We start from the raw sequence: 17792 nt of genomic DNA, 5'->3' as shown, positions 1-17792 counted from the left end.
GCAGTCATGACCTCTGCCAACACCTGCTTTGAATAGGACACACAGAAACTAGAGTGTTTTTAAAGTGAATAACCACTGACCCAACTTTTCATATGACCACACTGATTTAAATTTATTTTCAAAAACAAACTCTACATTGAGTTTCTTGAGCAAGCTTAACAATAAATATAACTATATATATACATATATATATATTCACTTAGTCTTTCATGTCTTTTATGGCACAAAAGCTACTTTTTCTCAGTGCAAAATAACTTACAAAACTGGCAAGAGGAGCAGCACACAGACAAATAAAAATACATGAATACAGAAATACAGACTATACAAAGAAAGAAGATAAAGTGGATGGTGAGGGTGAGGGGTGGTTACTGTAGAGCTTTGGCTATCGCTGCTGCCAGGTGTTCAGCTGTTGGCTTCTCTGCAGCACAGCTGACACACAGGCCCTCTGCTGTCATAGCGTCTTGTGTAGTAGGACCTATGGCTGCAAACTGGAAACAAAAAAAGGTCAAAATGACTGAAAGTGTGATAAAGTAGACTGATCAATTTTTCATGTGGAAGCCATACCTTGATTTGACTCAGCTGTTCACCTGACAGCTTCCGCACCACTTTTAGACAAAACTTCACTCCTGATGGACTGAAGAAAGCTATGCTGGCTGGAGCGCCCTGTGCATACAGTCAGAGATGTAGTTAACACACAAAAATACAAACGTACCCTCTAAAATGTAGTAGGAGTAGAGATTTACCTGCTCTGTGAAGTAGTTCTTTAGATTTTTCTCCAGGTCTGGATGTTCAGTTGTTTGATAGACAGTCAGCGTCTCAAGGGGAACTCCTGGAAACAAAGAAACAGATCCCCGCAGTGATAAAGGTAGTTCAATTACTATTTTATAATTAGTGTAACCCCAGTGGGAGTTTTATCACCTTGAGTTTTTAATCGAGAGGCACAACATGGGGGAATGCTTACCATTTTCCCTTAAAGCCGTGGGCAAGACTTCTCTTTTGATTGAGCCACAGGGGAAAAAAAGTGGGGGGATATTTGTGTCCTCTCCTACGATGAGAATCAGATGTAAGGTCATATTTGTTGTCAGATCAATCAATTAAAAAAAAAATTAAACTGTGAAGAATGTGAGAGTATAAAATAATAGCATACGTTCAATAATAACACGTGATAGCACCTCTGCTGTCCCCGTGTCCTCGCCCAAAGGGTTAAGACCAAGATTTCGTACTGTGCAGGATAAAACACAAAAAACATGGGGATTAATATGATATGTAATGTTGATATCATGTCATGGCAGAGCAAATATTTTTAAAACAAGTAACTTTTAGTTTAGATCAGTTTATTTTAACTTCTTCAATAACAAAATAAGTACATAATAAAAACTGACTACAAAGAGATCCAACTGTTGATGTTTACCATGAAGAATGGTGTAAAACAACATCAGGAAGGTGCAGCACCTGCTCGTTCTCTAAAGACCAAATACATTCACTGTGTGTCACAGCAAACTGTCACTTGTGTACAACCTTTTTCCAAATGACTTGGGGTACTAACATCACTTCACACATTTATGTCAGCACCAGGTGCCTGCCACACTCTCCTACACTTAGCATTAATATAGGAAATGTAAACGTATAATAAGCACAATGTACAAAGATGGAGTTTTTTGTGTGACAATAACTTACCTAATGCAGCAGTTGCCTTCCCAACCACATAGATGGACTTGCTGTTCCATTTGTCTTTCACTGAGCTATTCCACTCTGATTTAATAATTTAGGAAAGAGATTTAACATTTAATCAAACTAGAGGAAATCCATTTATAATCTTAATTAGTGGTTAGGATATCCAGTACACAGAATTTATAGACATTTAGCCAAATACACTTCAGGGGATTAAGACCATTATATCAATGAGATACAGGTGCAACCATTACAATATTTTTGAAGTGTATTCTTTGTATTTTCTTACCTTCCCTTCTGTCTTCTGCTTCTAAGCACATCTTCACAGCTTCCACTGCTCTTGGACTAGTAAATATGAGACCTCCGTGTTTTTCTGGCTGGAAAAGCTGATATAGAAAGTCATAGAAATGACTGAGAACACGCAACATGACATAACTGATGGAAATATTAATCTAATTCTGTAACAAGTGCACTTACTTTATCTGTCAAGGTGTTTAATGAGACGAATTTAAAAGACAGCACAGGAATTAGGGTTGCTTTGTGACCATGTGATTCCAACTCCTGGGGAATAGAAATAATAGACTCAAAATTATCAGTCAAATGAAAAGCATTGGTATATGACTACAGCTATATGTGAACTGAGCACTATTAGATGCAAGTTAGGGGCAAATCGCCTTTACCTTGATGTAAGGATCTGGTCCAGAATCTCCATCTCTTGGCTCTTTGAGAAGCAGTACGTGCATCTTGATACAGACCTTAAAACGCTGAATAAATAAAATTGATAAGAATACAATAGAACGACCCAGAGTGGAATATAAACGCTGCTGTCAAAGTAATGTCAGTGTGAAAAATAGCAAAAACACTGAGGACGGAGGGTGGGAATGCACAGCAAGCTAAAGCTACACCCTAAAACTGTCATATGCAGCCTGCTGATAACGATATGTAGAGTCATGATTATTGGACTGTATCTGAGTAGCAAACAAAAGCAGGAAGGATACACTTTTCCTATTGAAAACCAATGAATGAAGCTAAAACATGTCCTCATGTGTTACTGTTTACATTAGCAAGCCACACTGGGAAGTGACAGCTCAAGTTAGCTGTACTATCTGTCAGCTTAGTAGCACCTGTTCATAATGCCTAATGACAATAAGCGACTTATTTGTCTTATTCGTTATTTACAATGCTGCAAAAGATGGTCAGAAAACAATAAAATATAGCAAAATATTGCAATAAATTCATGTACCTTGAGTTGTCCCTACAGCTGAATGCATGACGACTTCAGATACGGTTAAGAAGGGGAGACATAATGCTGTACATTTGACTAACGTCCCCAAAAAATCGAGTTATATGTAACAAGTCATATATTATTGATAGTTTTAAACACTAAAATATTTCTTTATAGCTCAACTACAGATGTATAACGTCAAAATCTTAGTTTAGGCATAGATTAAATAAATGGTCACCCCTTTTTCCAAATTGGTTTATTCCACTTCCCTAACAGTCAACTAGCCGTCATTGCGGCTCCGATGTTGCTACGAGAAGCTGCGTGTCCATTACATTTAGAGCCGTAATGGCGGCTACAGTGTTCCAGTTTCCTCATCTGGCCTCAACTGTAACCTTTTCCCCGCCCACTCAAGTTGACACGAGTGTTGCATGTTTGCAAGCATGGCTTCATCTGCTAAGAGGCGAGCCGTAGGTTTGGGTGAAAATCCCGAGGAAAGTGACAACAGCTCCGATGAAAACCTGGAGGATGATGACGATTCTGGGGAGGACGATAGCGAGGCATCAGAAGAGGAGATAAATGAGGTAAAACAACAAACTATTCTTTCATTGTTGCATGGCCTCGCTAGCTTGCTAGTTAGCCAGCTAACACAGCTGTCGACAAAAAGGTAACAGCAGATTACTGGAAGCCACATGAGGAATATTTACTGATGCTGTTTGGCACGATTAATAAAAGTAACGTTAGATAACTAGACCAGCTGGGATATGATTTTTAAGAAGTGAAGTTACTGTATAACATGAGTTTACTCCATGATAACTTGATAGTAAGTAGGTTAACTGTGCACAACCAGAATTACTGATTCATTCAAAAAGTACATGATATAACTAGCCAATCAAAAAAGTACTTGTATTTAACTACTTTTCACGCAGGTTTCACCTGTTAACTGCTTTTTGCGTTGTTATTGTTTAACTTTCAGGAGGTAATGGTGGACTTCGAAGCCCACAACATTTCTGGCAATGACTTCAATGGCATCAAGAAACTCTTACAACAGGTTTGGGGACAGCATTTATATTTTTGCATTCATCTGATCCTCCTCATGTTATTTGTTAAGTGCCAGCTGTGCTTCATGCTGATGCTACTTCTGGTTTGTTTGTTTGTTTGTTTGTTTGTGTGCAGCTCTTTCTGAAGGCTCATGTAAATACATCAGAGATGACAGATCTCATCATTCAGCAGAATCATATGGGAAGCGTCATCAGGGTGAGTTACTGAATAGGTTAGTCCACTCATCATTTATGAAAGATGACTTTTCAGCAGTTTCACTTCAATGATATACTCGCTTTTCTTTTACTCCAGCAAGCTGAGGTGCCAGAGGACAGCGATGATGACGATCCAGATGAAGTGTTTGGCTTCATCACTATGCTCAACCTTACAGAGAGAAAGGTAACCCCACTGACACGCATCGAATATCAGCCTCACACACTCACTGGGATATACGAAAATGTATACACGTGTTACCAGTTAGTTTTAAGTATCAGAGCATGTTTGTGTCTGCTGTCGTTGGCAGGGTGTGCAGTGTGTGGAGGAGGTGAAGGAGCTGATCATGGATCAGTGTGAGAAGAACTCGTCTCACAGCGCGATGGAACAGCTGGAGCAGATCCTTAATGACACCAGCAAGCCTGTAGGGTTACTGCTGAGTGAGCGCTTCATCAATGTACCTCCACAGATCGCCCTTCCACTGCACAAACAGCTCCAGTGAGTTTAGCCTGCCTTCTTATGCCCTCCTCACTATTTCTTACAAAAGGAGTCAAGAAATGCACCACCATTCTTTTAAAATAAGGTGTTACGTTCATATAGTCTTGCAAATTTAGCATACAGCATATGCATTTTTTTAAATTCCTGATTTACACGAAGAGAATTACTACCACTGCAGCACTTGACCGCAGTTTTGCACGTGATTATAGTGCATGTGTACACTCTAGTTTTGCCATGTTTTTATGAGTTCTCAGTCAAATATGTCGTGACTCTGCATTAAATAATCAGTCCTTATCAGTTTCATCTCAGTACACCTGAGCCGCAGCATACTGGAAGAAAATTCTAGGATTAAAGATTGCTTGTTTGTGAGGGCAGCAGACAGATTGCATTTTTATTTTTCCATTTTTTGTGGTAGTGAGAGGACATTGTCAGTGTGTTATTGGAAAGCAAAAATGTGTTGCCACTGGGGAACATTTGTTTACACATGTTTTTATCACACCATTGCATCCTGGGAGTGACACTGAATGAACATGTCTTCCTACTACCCTTTGTACCTTGTATGAACTGCTCGTTGTTGTTTGAAGCAATATGTGACCTGACAGTGCTTTGTGAAAGAATAAAAATAAATCTTTTGATAATGTAGTATGCAGAAAAATAAACTGAATGGCATTCTGTTCTCCAGGGAAGAAATTGCTGAAGCTCAGAGGACGAATAAGCCGAGTGGGAGATGCCACTACTGTCTGATGATCAGCAAGACCTGCAAAGAGGCAACCAAGAGTATTCCAGCCAGAGGACCTCCCAAAGAGGAATACATGTTTGTCAATGCAGAGGAGGAATTCTTCTACGAGGTAAAGTCAAGTAAATGTCCCAGATGTTACTGAAATGTTCGATAATAATTCAGGGAGCGCCTTACATATTTGGACAGTTGTATTCATGTCCAAAAAATTTGTGCAGTATTAAGTTTTAATCTGTTCTCCTTACAGCAAGCCATCATGAAGTTCCACTACTCAGTCCAGGATGACGCAGACTCCTGTTTGAGTGGAAGGTGGTCGTTCGACGACGTACCCATGAAGCCTTTCAGGACAGTGATGCTGATCCCAGCAGACAGAATGCCTGCCATTATGGACAAACTGAAAGAATACCTAACTGTGTGAACCTCACAATAAACTATGCACTCACTGAAGACCTTCAAGCTCATGGAAATGGTTCAGTACAATTTAGAAGAAAATGTTCATGTACAGTAATGCCAGTATTGTAAACCTGACATATTGTACTTATGTGGTGAGGGTTTCCTTTTTCAGCAACTTTAGAGATGTTGTTTTTACAAAGTTCTGGTTCACTTAAGACACAATGCAGAGGGAAGTAACCACATACTCTGCTAATTATATGTAACTGTTATATCATGTGAATACGATTAGAAAGACGGCACTTAGTCATGTTGTCTATAAGGACTTTTGTGTATAACAAGATTATGAACCAAGACACTTTAGGATTACAGTTCCTTTTGTATTAATGGCCAAAGCTGATTGGTTGAGCTTGTCATCCAGTCTCCACAGATGGAGAGGGGATGAGTGTGTCATCGCTTTTACTGAATAGTAAAGCTCTGTAAACTGAACTACATACAAATGAAATGTACTATTCTGCAGCTGTAGATTTTCCTTGACATCATTTGCTACAAAGTTCAATTTTCACAAATTTAATCTGGATTGTAGTTATAAAATGAAACATACAGAACTCAATATATTTTTTAAACAAAAGCAGATTATTGAACGCAGGATATTTGTGCTAAAGCGCTGTTCTACTAGACTATTTCTAATCAAGGATTTATGTATATCTCTTGGTACTGGTGGTCAATAAATACATTATACATTTTCATGCTTTGACAAGTTTGCTTTCTTAATCTATTTAGTCTCAAATCCAGATCCTTACATAACACGTTAACCTGACGAGCAACACCAAGAGCTCTGAAAAGGACAGCTTTGCATAAAAAATGAGAAGAAAGTAGGTGACAAATGACTTCTTTAGCAGCATGTATATGTATCAAAGGGCTAAACCATCTCTTTGAATCTGCATCATCTTTGTTTTTAGTATCACACATGTATGTTTTTTCTTCCCTTTCACCTAAGGCAGAAGATAACATCCCCTCTGTTGCTCATTACAGTCTAAAAACCTAACTAGCTGTCAGGATACTAGCAATTTCCAGACACACAGTGTTGATGGGGAGAGCAGGAAAACTGAGGGGGCAAAAAAACACATTTTAGTGTGTCTATACAAGGAGTCTATTTACCTGCTAGACAACATTCTCAGCTCATGAAAACATCAGGACATGGTGGAGTCAACCCTCTTTGCTAATATACATGTGACCATCAAACAACTTTTAAGCAATGTAATAAATTAATATTACAGTCTGGTTTTCATTGACTATACACATTTTACAAACATATCAATGTGGCGATAGATTACAGTGTAGGTTTTCACATTTAGAGTTTCCCTTCATTGAATCACACATCTGTCATAAGTCTGCGGCACTGCTGCACAGCTGCTGTTGGCATCACTGCTGTCAGTCGCAGCTCTTTGTTCTTTACAATTTCTTGATCTGTCTGGATCCAGCATGTCTTGCAGTATGTTTTTGCTTTCACTAGGGGGCAGATTGTAGAAGAAATACAGTGGTGCCATTTGAATGAACCTAAAATGACAACAGACACAAAAAAAACAAGTGATATTATGGTTAATATTTTATAAGTAACTCTACATTAAGTCCCCACTATGCCTGACTAGTGTGGAGATTTCAAGAGGATAAAAAAGATTTAAATAAAAAATTCCCCAAATTACTCAGTTTTACTGTAATAACAAAAACAAACATGTTTTTCTCATCAATATGGTACAAAACAACATAAACCCCCAAGAACTCAAATATAATCTGCTTGTACATATGGCATATCTGACAGTGATGTTGACTTACACTTGAGCGGAAATTTCAGAGACTGTTCTCATGCAGTTGTTCTCTGACAGCGTGTACTCGTGGAAAACAACCCACTCTGGCAGTCCCAGCTTGTGAGACTGGGCCCCGTAGCTGGAGAGGGGGTGCACCTGGGCCATGTGCTTGTGTGTCAGAATGAAGTAATTTCCTGATCCGTCCACATCTCGAGCAATCTACAAACAGGAAAATGCAACAGCGAGACAACACGGTGGAATGTTTTTATAAAAAGGGCGCTGGGAAATTGAAAAGAAGTAAAAACCAGGAAATTGCTTCAAATATCTTTCAGATTCTACATACCTGCATGAAGAACCCGGCCAGGAGAGCTCTTTTGATGTTGTGGGTGTTGGTCTTGGTTCCAAAGGACGGTTCGGAGATGGGGAGCTCAATCCTGTTCAGGGTGTCAGTCAACTCTGATCTAATGGCCTCAGCTGTCTTCAGGGCAGAATGATCTAGGTAGTAGTCCTGGCACCACTTTTCAGCACTGAAATCTGCAGAACATAACACATTGCATACAACGAAGCTTTCTCAAAATCAGACATGCCTTAATTTTTTTTTTTAATTAAAAACAACACTACTAATTAACAATATAACAATTTGGTGTTCAGAAATCAAGCCACTGTATGGAAACTACTTAAACTGCACTCTACATCATGTTCAGCTATGATTAGCTCAATGATAATACAATTTAGCCACTTTTCTGTTGATTTAACTTTTAGTCTCTTACTACAGTTAATTGTGAATGGATGGAAGCATAACGGTCTGCAAAATGGTTTGTTTTAACCTACGATGTCAAGCCAAGATACTTCCTTCCACATCACAAGGACTGCTTATGAAAATCAGGAGACATGATGAAGATTTCAGCTTGTGTTAAATTAGTGCTCCTGCTTTATAGCCTTGTCCAGAATAAACCCCATGTTTCAGTTCTTTTTGTTCATGTTATCAGGCTTTCCTCAAAATGTCTACTACTACACTGTAAACACTCTTTTTTTTTAAAGAGATAATGGGAAACACAAATTTTAAAAATCTCTCATATAAATTTGTTGATGATTCTTCTGTGTTTAAATCCTTGTAAAGTGAAATGTAAAGCATTTTGAAACTGCCTCTGTATGTGCACTGTGCTCTGAGTACCTCGGGATGATGATACAAGGCTCTGTGTAACAAAAAACCTAATTTGTTTTGCTGCCACAGTGAAGAATAGATTGAGAAACTGCAGTATGGATGCATCATGGTCTGTGCGTCACACTGTCTTTCAGCATATTTGAAAATGTTCTCTGTGGCTATAGATTGGTTGTGTTCACTGATGAGTCTTACATTGTTCTCTCTGACTTTGTTTGAAGGCATTGTAGATGTTAATGAGGGTGAAGTGATCGCCTTCAGGGTGCTGGAATTTTCTGTGACACTGGACTGCCTCATGTGTCATACCAGCAGGTGGCTCCAGGAAGCAGCTTGGCGCTAAAAGACAAGAACCAACGAGGTCAACATCACTGAGACAAGCCACTCTTACCAAAGACCATCTGGTTCAGTGTCTGAGAGAAACTGCTTTCTACAGATGAGCTGTCCATATGGTGAATCTAAGAACCAATCAAATGATCTGCACTCAACAAATTACTAACTGAAAATGAACACATGGCACAAACATACCTGATAGCATCGCTGCGATCGTCAACATCTCACTCACGCAATCAAATTCGCAGGATGCTAGCAGAGCTTTGGCCATCTGAGGGTCCAGAGGGATTTCAGACATTATGATCCCTATCTCAGACAAATTGCCATCGTCATCTAAAGCTGCGAGGTAATCCAGCTCCTCCAAGGCCTGCATGAGACCCTCTGGATCTGCACCAAGGAACGAACCAACATTAGAGCATGCGTGATTCATAAATTCGACAAATCAAACAAGAATCCATATGGTGCAAATTGGAAAGGCTATCACAATAATTTGAAAGATGCTTTAAAGACATTCAAAGTCCTATACTTAGTGGCTGTTCATATCCCACATAACTTTTCAACTTCTGCAGGAATATAGAGATATTTCAGCGCCTTTAGCTTGTACTTCCTCTTCATTGTACCAGCCTGACGCTGCCCTAATGACACATGTTGTGTAATCGTTAATGAGCTGGCCTCTTTTAGCCTGTTCTGTTCTGTCCATGTTAGGGTGGGTTAAAACTCAGACAATGGTTAGTAGCAGGGTCCTGTCAGCTCAGCTAAATCATGGTTGACTGACCCCAAACAGCTACACAGAGCAAATATTCATCCATACTAACTCTCGCCAAAAAAACCCCCTCAATATACACCTTTCTGGCTGTGTTTTAGGGTGAGAGAGATGCTGTCAGTGGGCATCACTGACCTAAAAATATAAAATGCTTGTAATCATGTTGCAACAGTAACTTGTCCAATTTCCACCAGCAGGCTACTTCACCTGGTCTGTCAATGAAATCACACTGTCCGAGGCCACCTATCTCCATCCTTTTTAGGAAAAGGACTGTTGATGTAATGTTGGACTCCAAAATCTGTGGGGATCTCTCTGCAGGAAGCTGGCTGTCCTCTGGATATAGGCAGAAGCATTTACCTGAGAAATAAAGTGAACTAAAAATCAGGAAAGCAAAAAGCTGATTCACTTAATTGTGGTTGTGCATGAAGTGATTTGATTAACTGATGTTGGAAAGTCATTATTATAATCAAGATTCCTGGATGTTATACCATATCTGACTTTACCATTGACTTTGAAAACATCAGAAAGGAACCTTTTTCAACTGATAGCAGACGTACCTGTTGGTCCAGAGATCTGCTTGCGTACATCTGCCTGGAATTGACTAATGGTCCTCAGCACCTCTGAGTTGGCTCTTATTCTTGGATTGTACACCTACAAAGTCCAAACCACATGCCATTTAAAATCAGCATATTGCTCATTTAAGGTCGATATGTCCTTTTGGAAATAACTCACCATTTTTTTCTGGACTCCTGTGTCGATGACAAAGTTAACAGACTCTGCCGCCCACCACATATCCTCCCCCTGTTGGGTAGAGAGGAAAACCCTCCTTGACCCCCTGGAGCCTGGTTGCTCGGTCAAGCTAGGCAGCAGCCCTCCCTGGCCCGGGCACAGGACCACAGGCACCATCTGGCCAAGCTCTGCTCCCAGCCTGGTGCACTCTCTCTGGAGGATGCTGAGGGCACAATGAACCTCCTGCAGAAGAGATTACAAGCAAAGTAGGAGAAGTAGGAGTTTGTTAAGCCAGCCTCAGACACCAGATTTAGAACTTCAAGTTTTGGTTGGATGAAACCACTTGTGAAAAATGTATTAACAATCTCTCACCTCAGCTGAGGCAAAGAACACAACAATATCTCCATCCTCTTTGGTACGATGGATCTCCAGCACCAGTCTCAGTGCTGAGTAGAAGTAGTCCTTGTTGCCGCTGTTGCTGTGGACCACCTCAGCAGAACATGAGGCCTCCAGACTGATGAGCGGAACGCCGATGTAGTGGCTCAGCAGCTTATCAGTCATGGGCGGGACGGCGAGGACCACCACTCTGAGCTCAGGCCTCTGCAGCAGGATGTCCTTCAGGAGACCCAACAGTATGTCTGTGCTAACTGTCCTCTCGTGGGCCTGGTCGATAATAATGACCCCGTAGTGTTCCAGAAAAGGGTCCGACATCATCTCTCTCAGCAGCATGTCATCAGTGCAGTACCTGAGTGATAAAAGCCATCAGAGGGGTTAACAGTAGAGGTATGAGAAAGCAAGATTTTTTTCTGAACAGCAGCCACAAGGGGTACCTACAGGACAAAAGCTACTTTTCTCAAATTTTCTTGAGCTTTAAAGAGATGATTGGGCAAACAGATTGACTGGAATTGAACCACAATTAGCCCCTGCTGAGGCCTGATATGTTTACCTCTTGTTTTACTTTTGTGATAAAACCATTGAAAGTTGTATCTAAGACATGCTAAAACATAGTGTAACAGTGGCACAAGTAGAGAGACGTCAAAGTCAGCAAACTGACTCAGTGATGTCTGTTACACAGCAACATCTAACTACAGTTTGCTAACATTAGCCACCACAAGCTATTGGTCATACCAGACCAAGTAAAACCCCTGAGTGTATTGAACTGAGAAGGAGTGTGTTTTTTGCATTTAAATGAAGATTATATTACAGTGTTTCTTCTTTCAAAAGTTACACAGGCTCGCTTTAAGTCAAGACCATACTGGGAAAATGCTGTACATATAACATGTCATGACATCATGAGTATGGATGCAGGCATTGTTTACAAAGTGCAATGTGTGAAAGGTGACATTTAAGGCTGATCAATATCAATTAAATGATAGAATGTGTCAGAAATTTGTGAAAAATGTCTACCACAAGTTCCCAGAGCCTAAGTAGTTGTTATCAAGTATGTTGTTTTGTTTGACTAAAAGTCCAAAACCAACCAAATATATCAAATTTATATTATTTATAAATGACATGAAACAGAGAAAAGCAGCAAATTCCCACATTGAAGGCTGGAACAAGCGTATGTTTTGGCTTTTTGGTCAACTTTTAAATAATGAATTATCAAAATTGTTCCCATCTACTTTTCTTACACCTAATAATTTGTCATTACATTATTGAATGTTCATTATCAGAAATGGTAGAATAGTGAAAATGTACGCAATACACCATACAGACTAAGAACTATAAAGTTACAGGATAAAGGATGTGCAATAAAAACACTTCCTTTGTTATTTAAGAATTCACATTCAATCCTAAATGGTGATATTGTGACTCTGGAACAATAAGATTTCAGTTTTTTGATATCAGGCAATGAGCATAATTGCCTTTGGCTTGAAAGTTGCCCATTTTATCTAGACTGAGGCAGAATCCTCACAGGGAGTTTGTGTGTGACATTCACAACACGCCTCAATGGATGAGTTAGAAGCACAGACAAGGAGAAGATTAAGAGTGACAGCGATAGCTTGTGAATGATATTAAAGTGTCATTCAAGTGTGATGCTGCTGGCTGTGAAACAGATGGACTAAGATCTCGTCAACAGACCTCAGAACAGTGTCGGAGGAGCAGCACGTCTCCAGAGTGATGGTGTAACCCACTTCATGGCCTATGTTGACATCCATTTCATCAGCCACACGTAAGGCCAGGTCTACAGCCTGTTGCCTGTTGGTCTGTGTGCACACTACCATGCCGTGCTGGTACTGGGCAGACAGGCAGAACTCTGCACACCACTGCGGGATCTGAAAGAGAATAATCACTGAATGTTGTTCAACTGTTGTTATATGTTTTGACAGTAAAACATACTTCACACTACCAATCCTCCATAAAACATTAAACAACAGATCATCTTCTTTTCACACCAACTTAGTTTTCAATGGGTGAACATGCTTTCAGGATTGTACCAACAGCTTTTGTTTAAGCACACAGTAAAACAAACAGTGACAGGAGATATCCTATGGTATTATCGCTCATAATGCAAAATTGCTTGGGCAGCATGTGGCGGCTCCAGCGGATCAGGGCTTAGCAGCAGGAGGTCCCCTACCCTGCTGGAGCTTTTGTGCAGCCTAACTGTCAGGCGGGCAGGCTGGGGCTCGGCACACAACAGCATCTGCTGAGCTGGGCAGCTAGTTCACATAATGGTGAACACTCACTGCATGAACCACTAGTTCCATTACATGTCAAAGTAAAAATATTCAATAGAAAAGGCTGTATTGTTGGACATGGCAACACAACTCAAAGAATGTACTTCACATTTAAATCAAATCAAGAGGAGCAGACTTCTCAATTTTCTGTTGACTGAATAGATTAAACTGAGCACATGGCAACAGCAACTACAGCTGCAGCAGGTCACACAAATTGGGTTATGCTTTGGTATTTGGATCCAGTCTGAAGGGAGTCAAAATGTCCCTGAACTGAGAAAATTGAAAAGTGTAGGGAAATGCACTATTATTTAGCTCCTAATAGAAGCATATTTATCTATCTATCTATGCAGCTGCATCCAATTGAATTTCACTGACACAAGTTGAATGTGAAATATTCTTTAATAAACTCTGTCTGAAAGATTTGACACTCCTTCTTTCCTAGTCAAGTATTATTTTTGAACTTGTAGACTCACTTGTGTACTCCTCCCAGTCTTTGCTGTCCCAGACACAACAACCAGTTGGTTGTTTACCAGAGCATCCTCAAATTCGCACCTGACCTTCCAGACCGGCAGAGTCTTCCTCTCTTTTAGTAATTTGTAATAACGTGAGGAAAAGGGCAATCCGTCGAACTGATTTAACTCCAACTCATCTCCAAAGACAAGTGCATCTTCCCCGGGACATTCTTCACTTTCAGGGTAAATGTCTGGCTCCGCTGAATTATTTTCCTCCGACATGACATGTATATTTGTTAATCCCAATGAGAGCGCAAATGGTTTCTACTCCACCAGATACGGGTCCATTCGGGTTTTTTTTTTTATCGTAAATAATCAAAAACCGATTAAGCATGCATGTCCATCCAGTCTATACAACATCATATATTCGCGCCCTTGGACGGAGAAGATGATAAATGTACAAAAGCTCTCTGCTCAGCTTCTTAATTGCTAAAACTATATTTATTAAGCGGTTCAAAGTTTGAAGTTGTTCTGTTTGGGGCTGTCTGACGCGCAGTGCGCACCGGTGCGCAATTTCTCCCCAGCATGGCTTCACACGTGTTTTGATTTGCATAGGGCTTTCACATCCACCACTGAGCATGAGCTTGTCATAATCGCTTGATTATCCCAGTGATAACGTGTAAAGTAGTGACGACGCACAAACTCTGAGTGTTATCAGCAGTGCGAATATCTTCAAATATGATCTTTCTTTTTCCATGTCATGTTTTTTTTTTTTTTTTTAAATATGACACATGATATGGGATACTCATAGTTTATGAAACCAAATGTAGTGGATTTTTTTTTCAAGTTTTAATTGTTGACTTTTTGTTGGATGTGAAGCACATGATAGGATTACTTGCACTCACCTCTCAAACACTCACCAAATTCATTCACTTTTAGCAGGCTGCAGCTTCCCCACAGGGGGAGCTGTTCAGCCGTTCAACCAAAAATTCATTTGTCTTAACCTTACTTGAGGTCAATAAAGCTTGTTTAGGCTCTTAACCATCAGGCAATGTCTCAACTCTACTGTCTGTAGAAATTGTCTCTTGTAGTGAGTAAAAACAGACATTTAACTAATTTCAATCACATCCAAGTACAATTCAAATACTGAGCACTTGAGACAAAGATTATCCTGCCTACATTGCTTGTTTCTTTTATTGTTTTTGGCTTTTGCATCCCAACCCCTTCCCTTTTTGTTTTTAGCCAAATATAATCTGCTCAGAACTGCTCTCCTGGCCTCTCCAGACTAGTCTCTATGTTCAGCACAGAATATGTTCCAAACAGCTGAAAAAAACCTGACATTTTGCAGGTTTCATTTGTAAAACATAAAACCTTGACTTACACAGAAACTGCAGCCATGCCTGCAGGTGGTACAAGCATCAAACATGCAACAGCTCTTCACTTTTCCTGCATATGGATGGCACACATCAGCACATGTACATCTGTTACTTTTCTTGCCCGTAAGTGAAACAGTTTGGACTGGTACAGCTGGTCTGAAACTGCTGGAGTTGCAATTCTTTAATTAGATCTCATCAGTGAAACTGTGTGCCCTTGTTTTTGTATGGACTTGCTTCGATTAATCATCAGCAGAGTTTTTCACACTGGTTTTTTAAAGCATCTTTTTGATCTCCTCCCCCAGCTTTCACAGTCTGCAATGCCATAACTAATTGAAGCAGCATTGTCTGGCAAATTGCTTTTAGACAATGGCTCAGACTGTCGAAATTAACTCGGTGCCAAATGGTTAAACCAATTAGAAAACTCAAACGTCTCTAAAAAAAAAAAGGACTGCTGTTAAATGTTAAATTACACTTATTATTGTATTGAGTGTTCAACCTTCTGGTTGCTATTTGGCTCAAACATGAAAGAAATTTGGCTCAAACATGAAAGAAACGTCAGCTGCTCTTTAAAAAAGGGTATTTTTTGTAGATACTCTGAAGTTGTGTTTTTAAAATTTGATACTGTATGAAATATGTCTTTGTATTCTCAAAAAGTAGGACTTCAGGAGGGAAAGCGCTGTTGTCAGTGTGCGCCTGTAGACTGTGCTTTCAATTTTAACATTCAAAAGAGCTTTTACAAATAATAAAGGTTCCTCTCATATAATATTCTTTTTACACAATGCCAGTCTTGCTGAAAACGTGCAAACGTGAGTACCTTGCATCAAAATCAATAACAAAAATGTTCTTCAGTGTTTGAAAAACAGTTTTACTAATACTGCTCGGGTGTTCAAAATACCATGACCAGACACTGACACTTTAAGTGTTTACTTTACATATGACGTATCAAACATTCATCATAAAAAAGCATTCTCCATGAAGATGTGTTCACCTGTAACACAACATACAAGGAACATATGGACATAACGTACAGTCAGGCGGCCAAACACAAATACTGTCTATTAGTACATGGACATACAGCGTTGAAAAAGCAAAGGAAACAAAGCAATTGAATGTAAAACTAGTGCATTATTAAAAATAGAACGGTATCAAAAGTAACAAAAGTCCAAAGTTCAGTACATGTCAGTTTGAAGCCTACATATTTGTGAACGAGAGCTAAAGGAAATGTTGCTCAGTGTGAATGTACATATGCTGCATTGCAATCCAGTAAAACATCTGCAAAAATAATAAAACACCATTCAATTACCACATCTGATTTATGTAGGATTTTGTAGATTGGTTTTAAAATACTAATCTCAATAGCCAAAGTAAAAAGGTACAAAAAATAGAAAATGAATAACTGCTGCACATAACTACACTGTTTTGCATGATTGGTAGCTCAGCACTGAGTAACCACTAGACTACATTTCAGTGGCAGAAAGAAATCTAGAAATGTGTCCTTGAAAAGGAAATATGTACTTTCCCCTCTCAGAAAAACATGCTTGTTGATCCAGAAACCACACAGTGCCTCCATGAAGCCTTTACAGCCACTGCTGGTAAGAATGTCCTTAGTGATGCCATGATTTAATAACAGAGTTTCACACAGAGTCCTTGGTGCAGAAAGGCATAGAGGGAAATACTCAGAAACACACATGACCTTTAGCAGAGCAATCTTTCAGAGTTTATTCTCTCTGAGGGACGAATGCTCCCTTGATCTCGGCTCATTTTAGATCTATGTTGAGTTCATACCTCAGTACTTGGTTGGATCCCTCCAGTGAGTTTCTTGGGTCTTGTTAATGAAAAGGAAATGGCAAATCAGTGACATTTCACAATTTAACCAGTTGCCTTTCCAAAATATAAATGAAGAAGAAACAGACCCGCATTTCAGTTGTCTGTGAAAGACCAGACCCTCTTCCCCAAATATCCAGACAATGCTTCAGTTGTGTAATCATCATTGCAGTAATATCATGGCAGAGTGTTTGTGTTCTTTTTCTGCCTTGTCAGACAGGCTCAAAGCTGCTACAGTGAGCATTACCCTTTAAAAAAAAAAAACTACAAGTGTTCCCGGAGGTTTTATCTGTTCTCATTTGTCATTGCACAGTACTCTTTTTCATCTCCTCCTATAGTATACAGAACAGAATCATAATGTAAAGGGTTCCCTTCATTAAAACACAATTCATTTCATTTCAACATTTTTGCAAATCACAATTTCACAGATTGGCTTAAAAAAAAAAAAAACTCCTGTCACTCTCCTTGACAAAAATCAGCTGATATGACAAAAAACAAATTGTGGAATTGATGAGAACAACTAATTAAAAATTCTAAGTTGCTACCGTGTAGAAAAAGTGTCTGGCACAGTGCACTGCGTGGCAATAAATACAGAATATAAATACTTTACATGTACCTGAGCTCAGACTCGTAGCACCATTCAGAGACAGAGCACCAAAGGGACACGGCAGATCTCCTGATTCAAAAACTCAGAGAAGCCACCATCTTTTTAAGGTTTTCAGAGTTTTCATAGTGCAAATTTTTAGTGTCTTATCACAACAATGTCCCTTGCGGCCAAAGTCTCAGCTGCTGTACTTGACGTTGGCAATTATGCAAGGCTTTGGTAGTGTTGGAGGTTGCTTGGGACTGGGTCTAAATGGGGGAGAAAAGCAAAAATAATGTCTCAGTGAATGATATTA

The 17792-nt window shown here is 39.6% G+C and overlaps 4 protein-coding genes across 5 annotated transcripts in view; 1 reads left to right on the top strand and 3 right to left on the bottom strand.

The window, feature by feature from the left end:
- Window positions 1-154: 154 nt before the first annotated feature.
- On the bottom strand, window positions 155-3005 carry uros (uroporphyrinogen III synthase). Its single transcript, XM_067577394.1, has 10 exons — window positions 2915-3005; window positions 2352-2435; window positions 2149-2232; window positions 1961-2057; window positions 1678-1752; window positions 1148-1222; window positions 962-1045; window positions 744-829; window positions 565-663; window positions 155-488 (listed from the first exon to the last, which is right to left on the bottom strand). Exons 2-10 carry the CDS (start codon window positions 2412-2414, stop codon window positions 366-368), a joined length of 786 nt encoding a protein of 261 aa, XP_067433495.1. The 5' UTR covers window positions 2415-2435; window positions 2915-3005; the 3' UTR covers window positions 155-365.
- Window positions 3006-3263: 258 nt separating this feature from the next.
- On the top strand, window positions 3264-6517 carry bccip (BRCA2 and CDKN1A interacting protein). Its single transcript, XM_067577393.1, has 7 exons — window positions 3264-3477; window positions 3870-3944; window positions 4070-4150; window positions 4247-4333; window positions 4458-4645; window positions 5328-5493; window positions 5629-6517. The coding sequence occupies exons 1-7, from the start codon at window positions 3325-3327 to the stop codon at window positions 5797-5799; spliced, it is 921 nt and encodes a 306-aa protein (XP_067433494.1). The 5' UTR covers window positions 3264-3324; the 3' UTR covers window positions 5800-6517.
- Window positions 6518-7016: 499 nt separating this feature from the next.
- dhx32a (DEAH (Asp-Glu-Ala-His) box polypeptide 32a) lies at window positions 7017-14619 on the bottom strand. Of its 2 annotated transcripts, none has more exons than XM_067577391.1 (11): window positions 14599-14619; window positions 12646-12839; window positions 10936-11308; window positions 10567-10806; window positions 10392-10485; window positions 10042-10191; window positions 9267-9458; window positions 8937-9077; window positions 7923-8113; window positions 7608-7798; window positions 7017-7331 (listed from the first exon to the last, which is right to left on the bottom strand). In XM_067577391.1, exons 2-11 carry the CDS (start codon window positions 12786-12788, stop codon window positions 7139-7141), a joined length of 1908 nt encoding a protein of 635 aa, XP_067433492.1. In that variant the 5' UTR covers window positions 12789-12839; window positions 14599-14619; the 3' UTR covers window positions 7017-7138. The 2 variants fall into 2 exon arrangements, with proteins under 2 accessions (XP_067433492.1, XP_067433491.1); XM_067577390.1 differs by lacking the exon at window positions 14599-14619 and adding an exon at window positions 13715-14346.
- Window positions 14620-15977: 1358 nt separating this feature from the next.
- Window positions 15978-17792, bottom strand: part of adam12 (ADAM metallopeptidase domain 12) — a 77413-nt gene continuing 75598 nt past the window's right edge. The window contains exon 23 of the mRNA XM_067577389.1: window positions 15978-17745. Coding sequence (XP_067433490.1) covers window positions 17676-17745 — 70 coding nt within the window. The 3' untranslated portion in view covers window positions 15978-17675. The remainder of the gene's footprint in view (window positions 17746-17792) is intronic.

This window comes from Thunnus thynnus, chromosome 20 (assembly GCF_963924715.1).
Source record: "Thunnus thynnus chromosome 20, fThuThy2.1, whole genome shotgun sequence".
NCBI lineage: Eukaryota > Metazoa > Chordata > Actinopteri > Scombriformes > Scombridae > Thunnus > Thunnus thynnus.
The sequence above is the reverse complement of the archived record's forward strand: the minus strand, read 5'-3'. Positions and strand labels throughout refer to the sequence as shown.

Bases quoted from the DNA above. Each gene is read 5' to 3' on its own strand.
- uros (XM_067577394.1), bottom strand. From the start codon at position 2,414: ATGCACGTACTGCTTCTCAAAGAGCCAAGAGATGGAGATTCTGGACCA. The intron at 2,058-2,148 runs GTAAGTGCACTT...TTTCTATATCAG, and splicing joins TAAACACCTTGACAGATAAA to CTTTTCCAGCCAGAAAAACA. The intron at 830-961 runs GTAAGCATTCCC...CTTTGTTTCCAG, and splicing joins CACGGCTTTAAGGGAAAATG to GAGTTCCCCTTGAGACGCTG.
- bccip (XM_067577393.1), top strand. From the start codon at position 3,325: ATGTTTGCAAGCATGGCTTCATCTGCTAAGAGGCGAGCCGTAGGTTTG. The intron at 3,478-3,869 runs GTAAAACAACAA...TTTAACTTTCAG, and splicing joins CAGAAGAGGAGATAAATGAG to GAGGTAATGGTGGACTTCGA. The intron at 3,945-4,069 runs GTTTGGGGACAG...GTTTGTGTGCAG, and splicing joins TCAAGAAACTCTTACAACAG to CTCTTTCTGAAGGCTCATGT.
- dhx32a (XM_067577390.1), bottom strand. From the start codon at position 13,975: ATGTCGGAGGAAAATAATTCAGCGGAGCCAGACATTTACCCTGAAAGT. The intron at 10,192-10,391 runs GTACGTCTGCTA...TTTATTTCTCAG, and splicing joins GCAGATCTCTGGACCAACAG to GTAAATGCTTCTGCCTATAT. The intron at 8,114-8,936 runs GTAAGACTCATC...TATGTTCTGCAG, and splicing joins ACAAAGTCAGAGAGAACAAT to ATTTCAGTGCTGAAAAGTGG.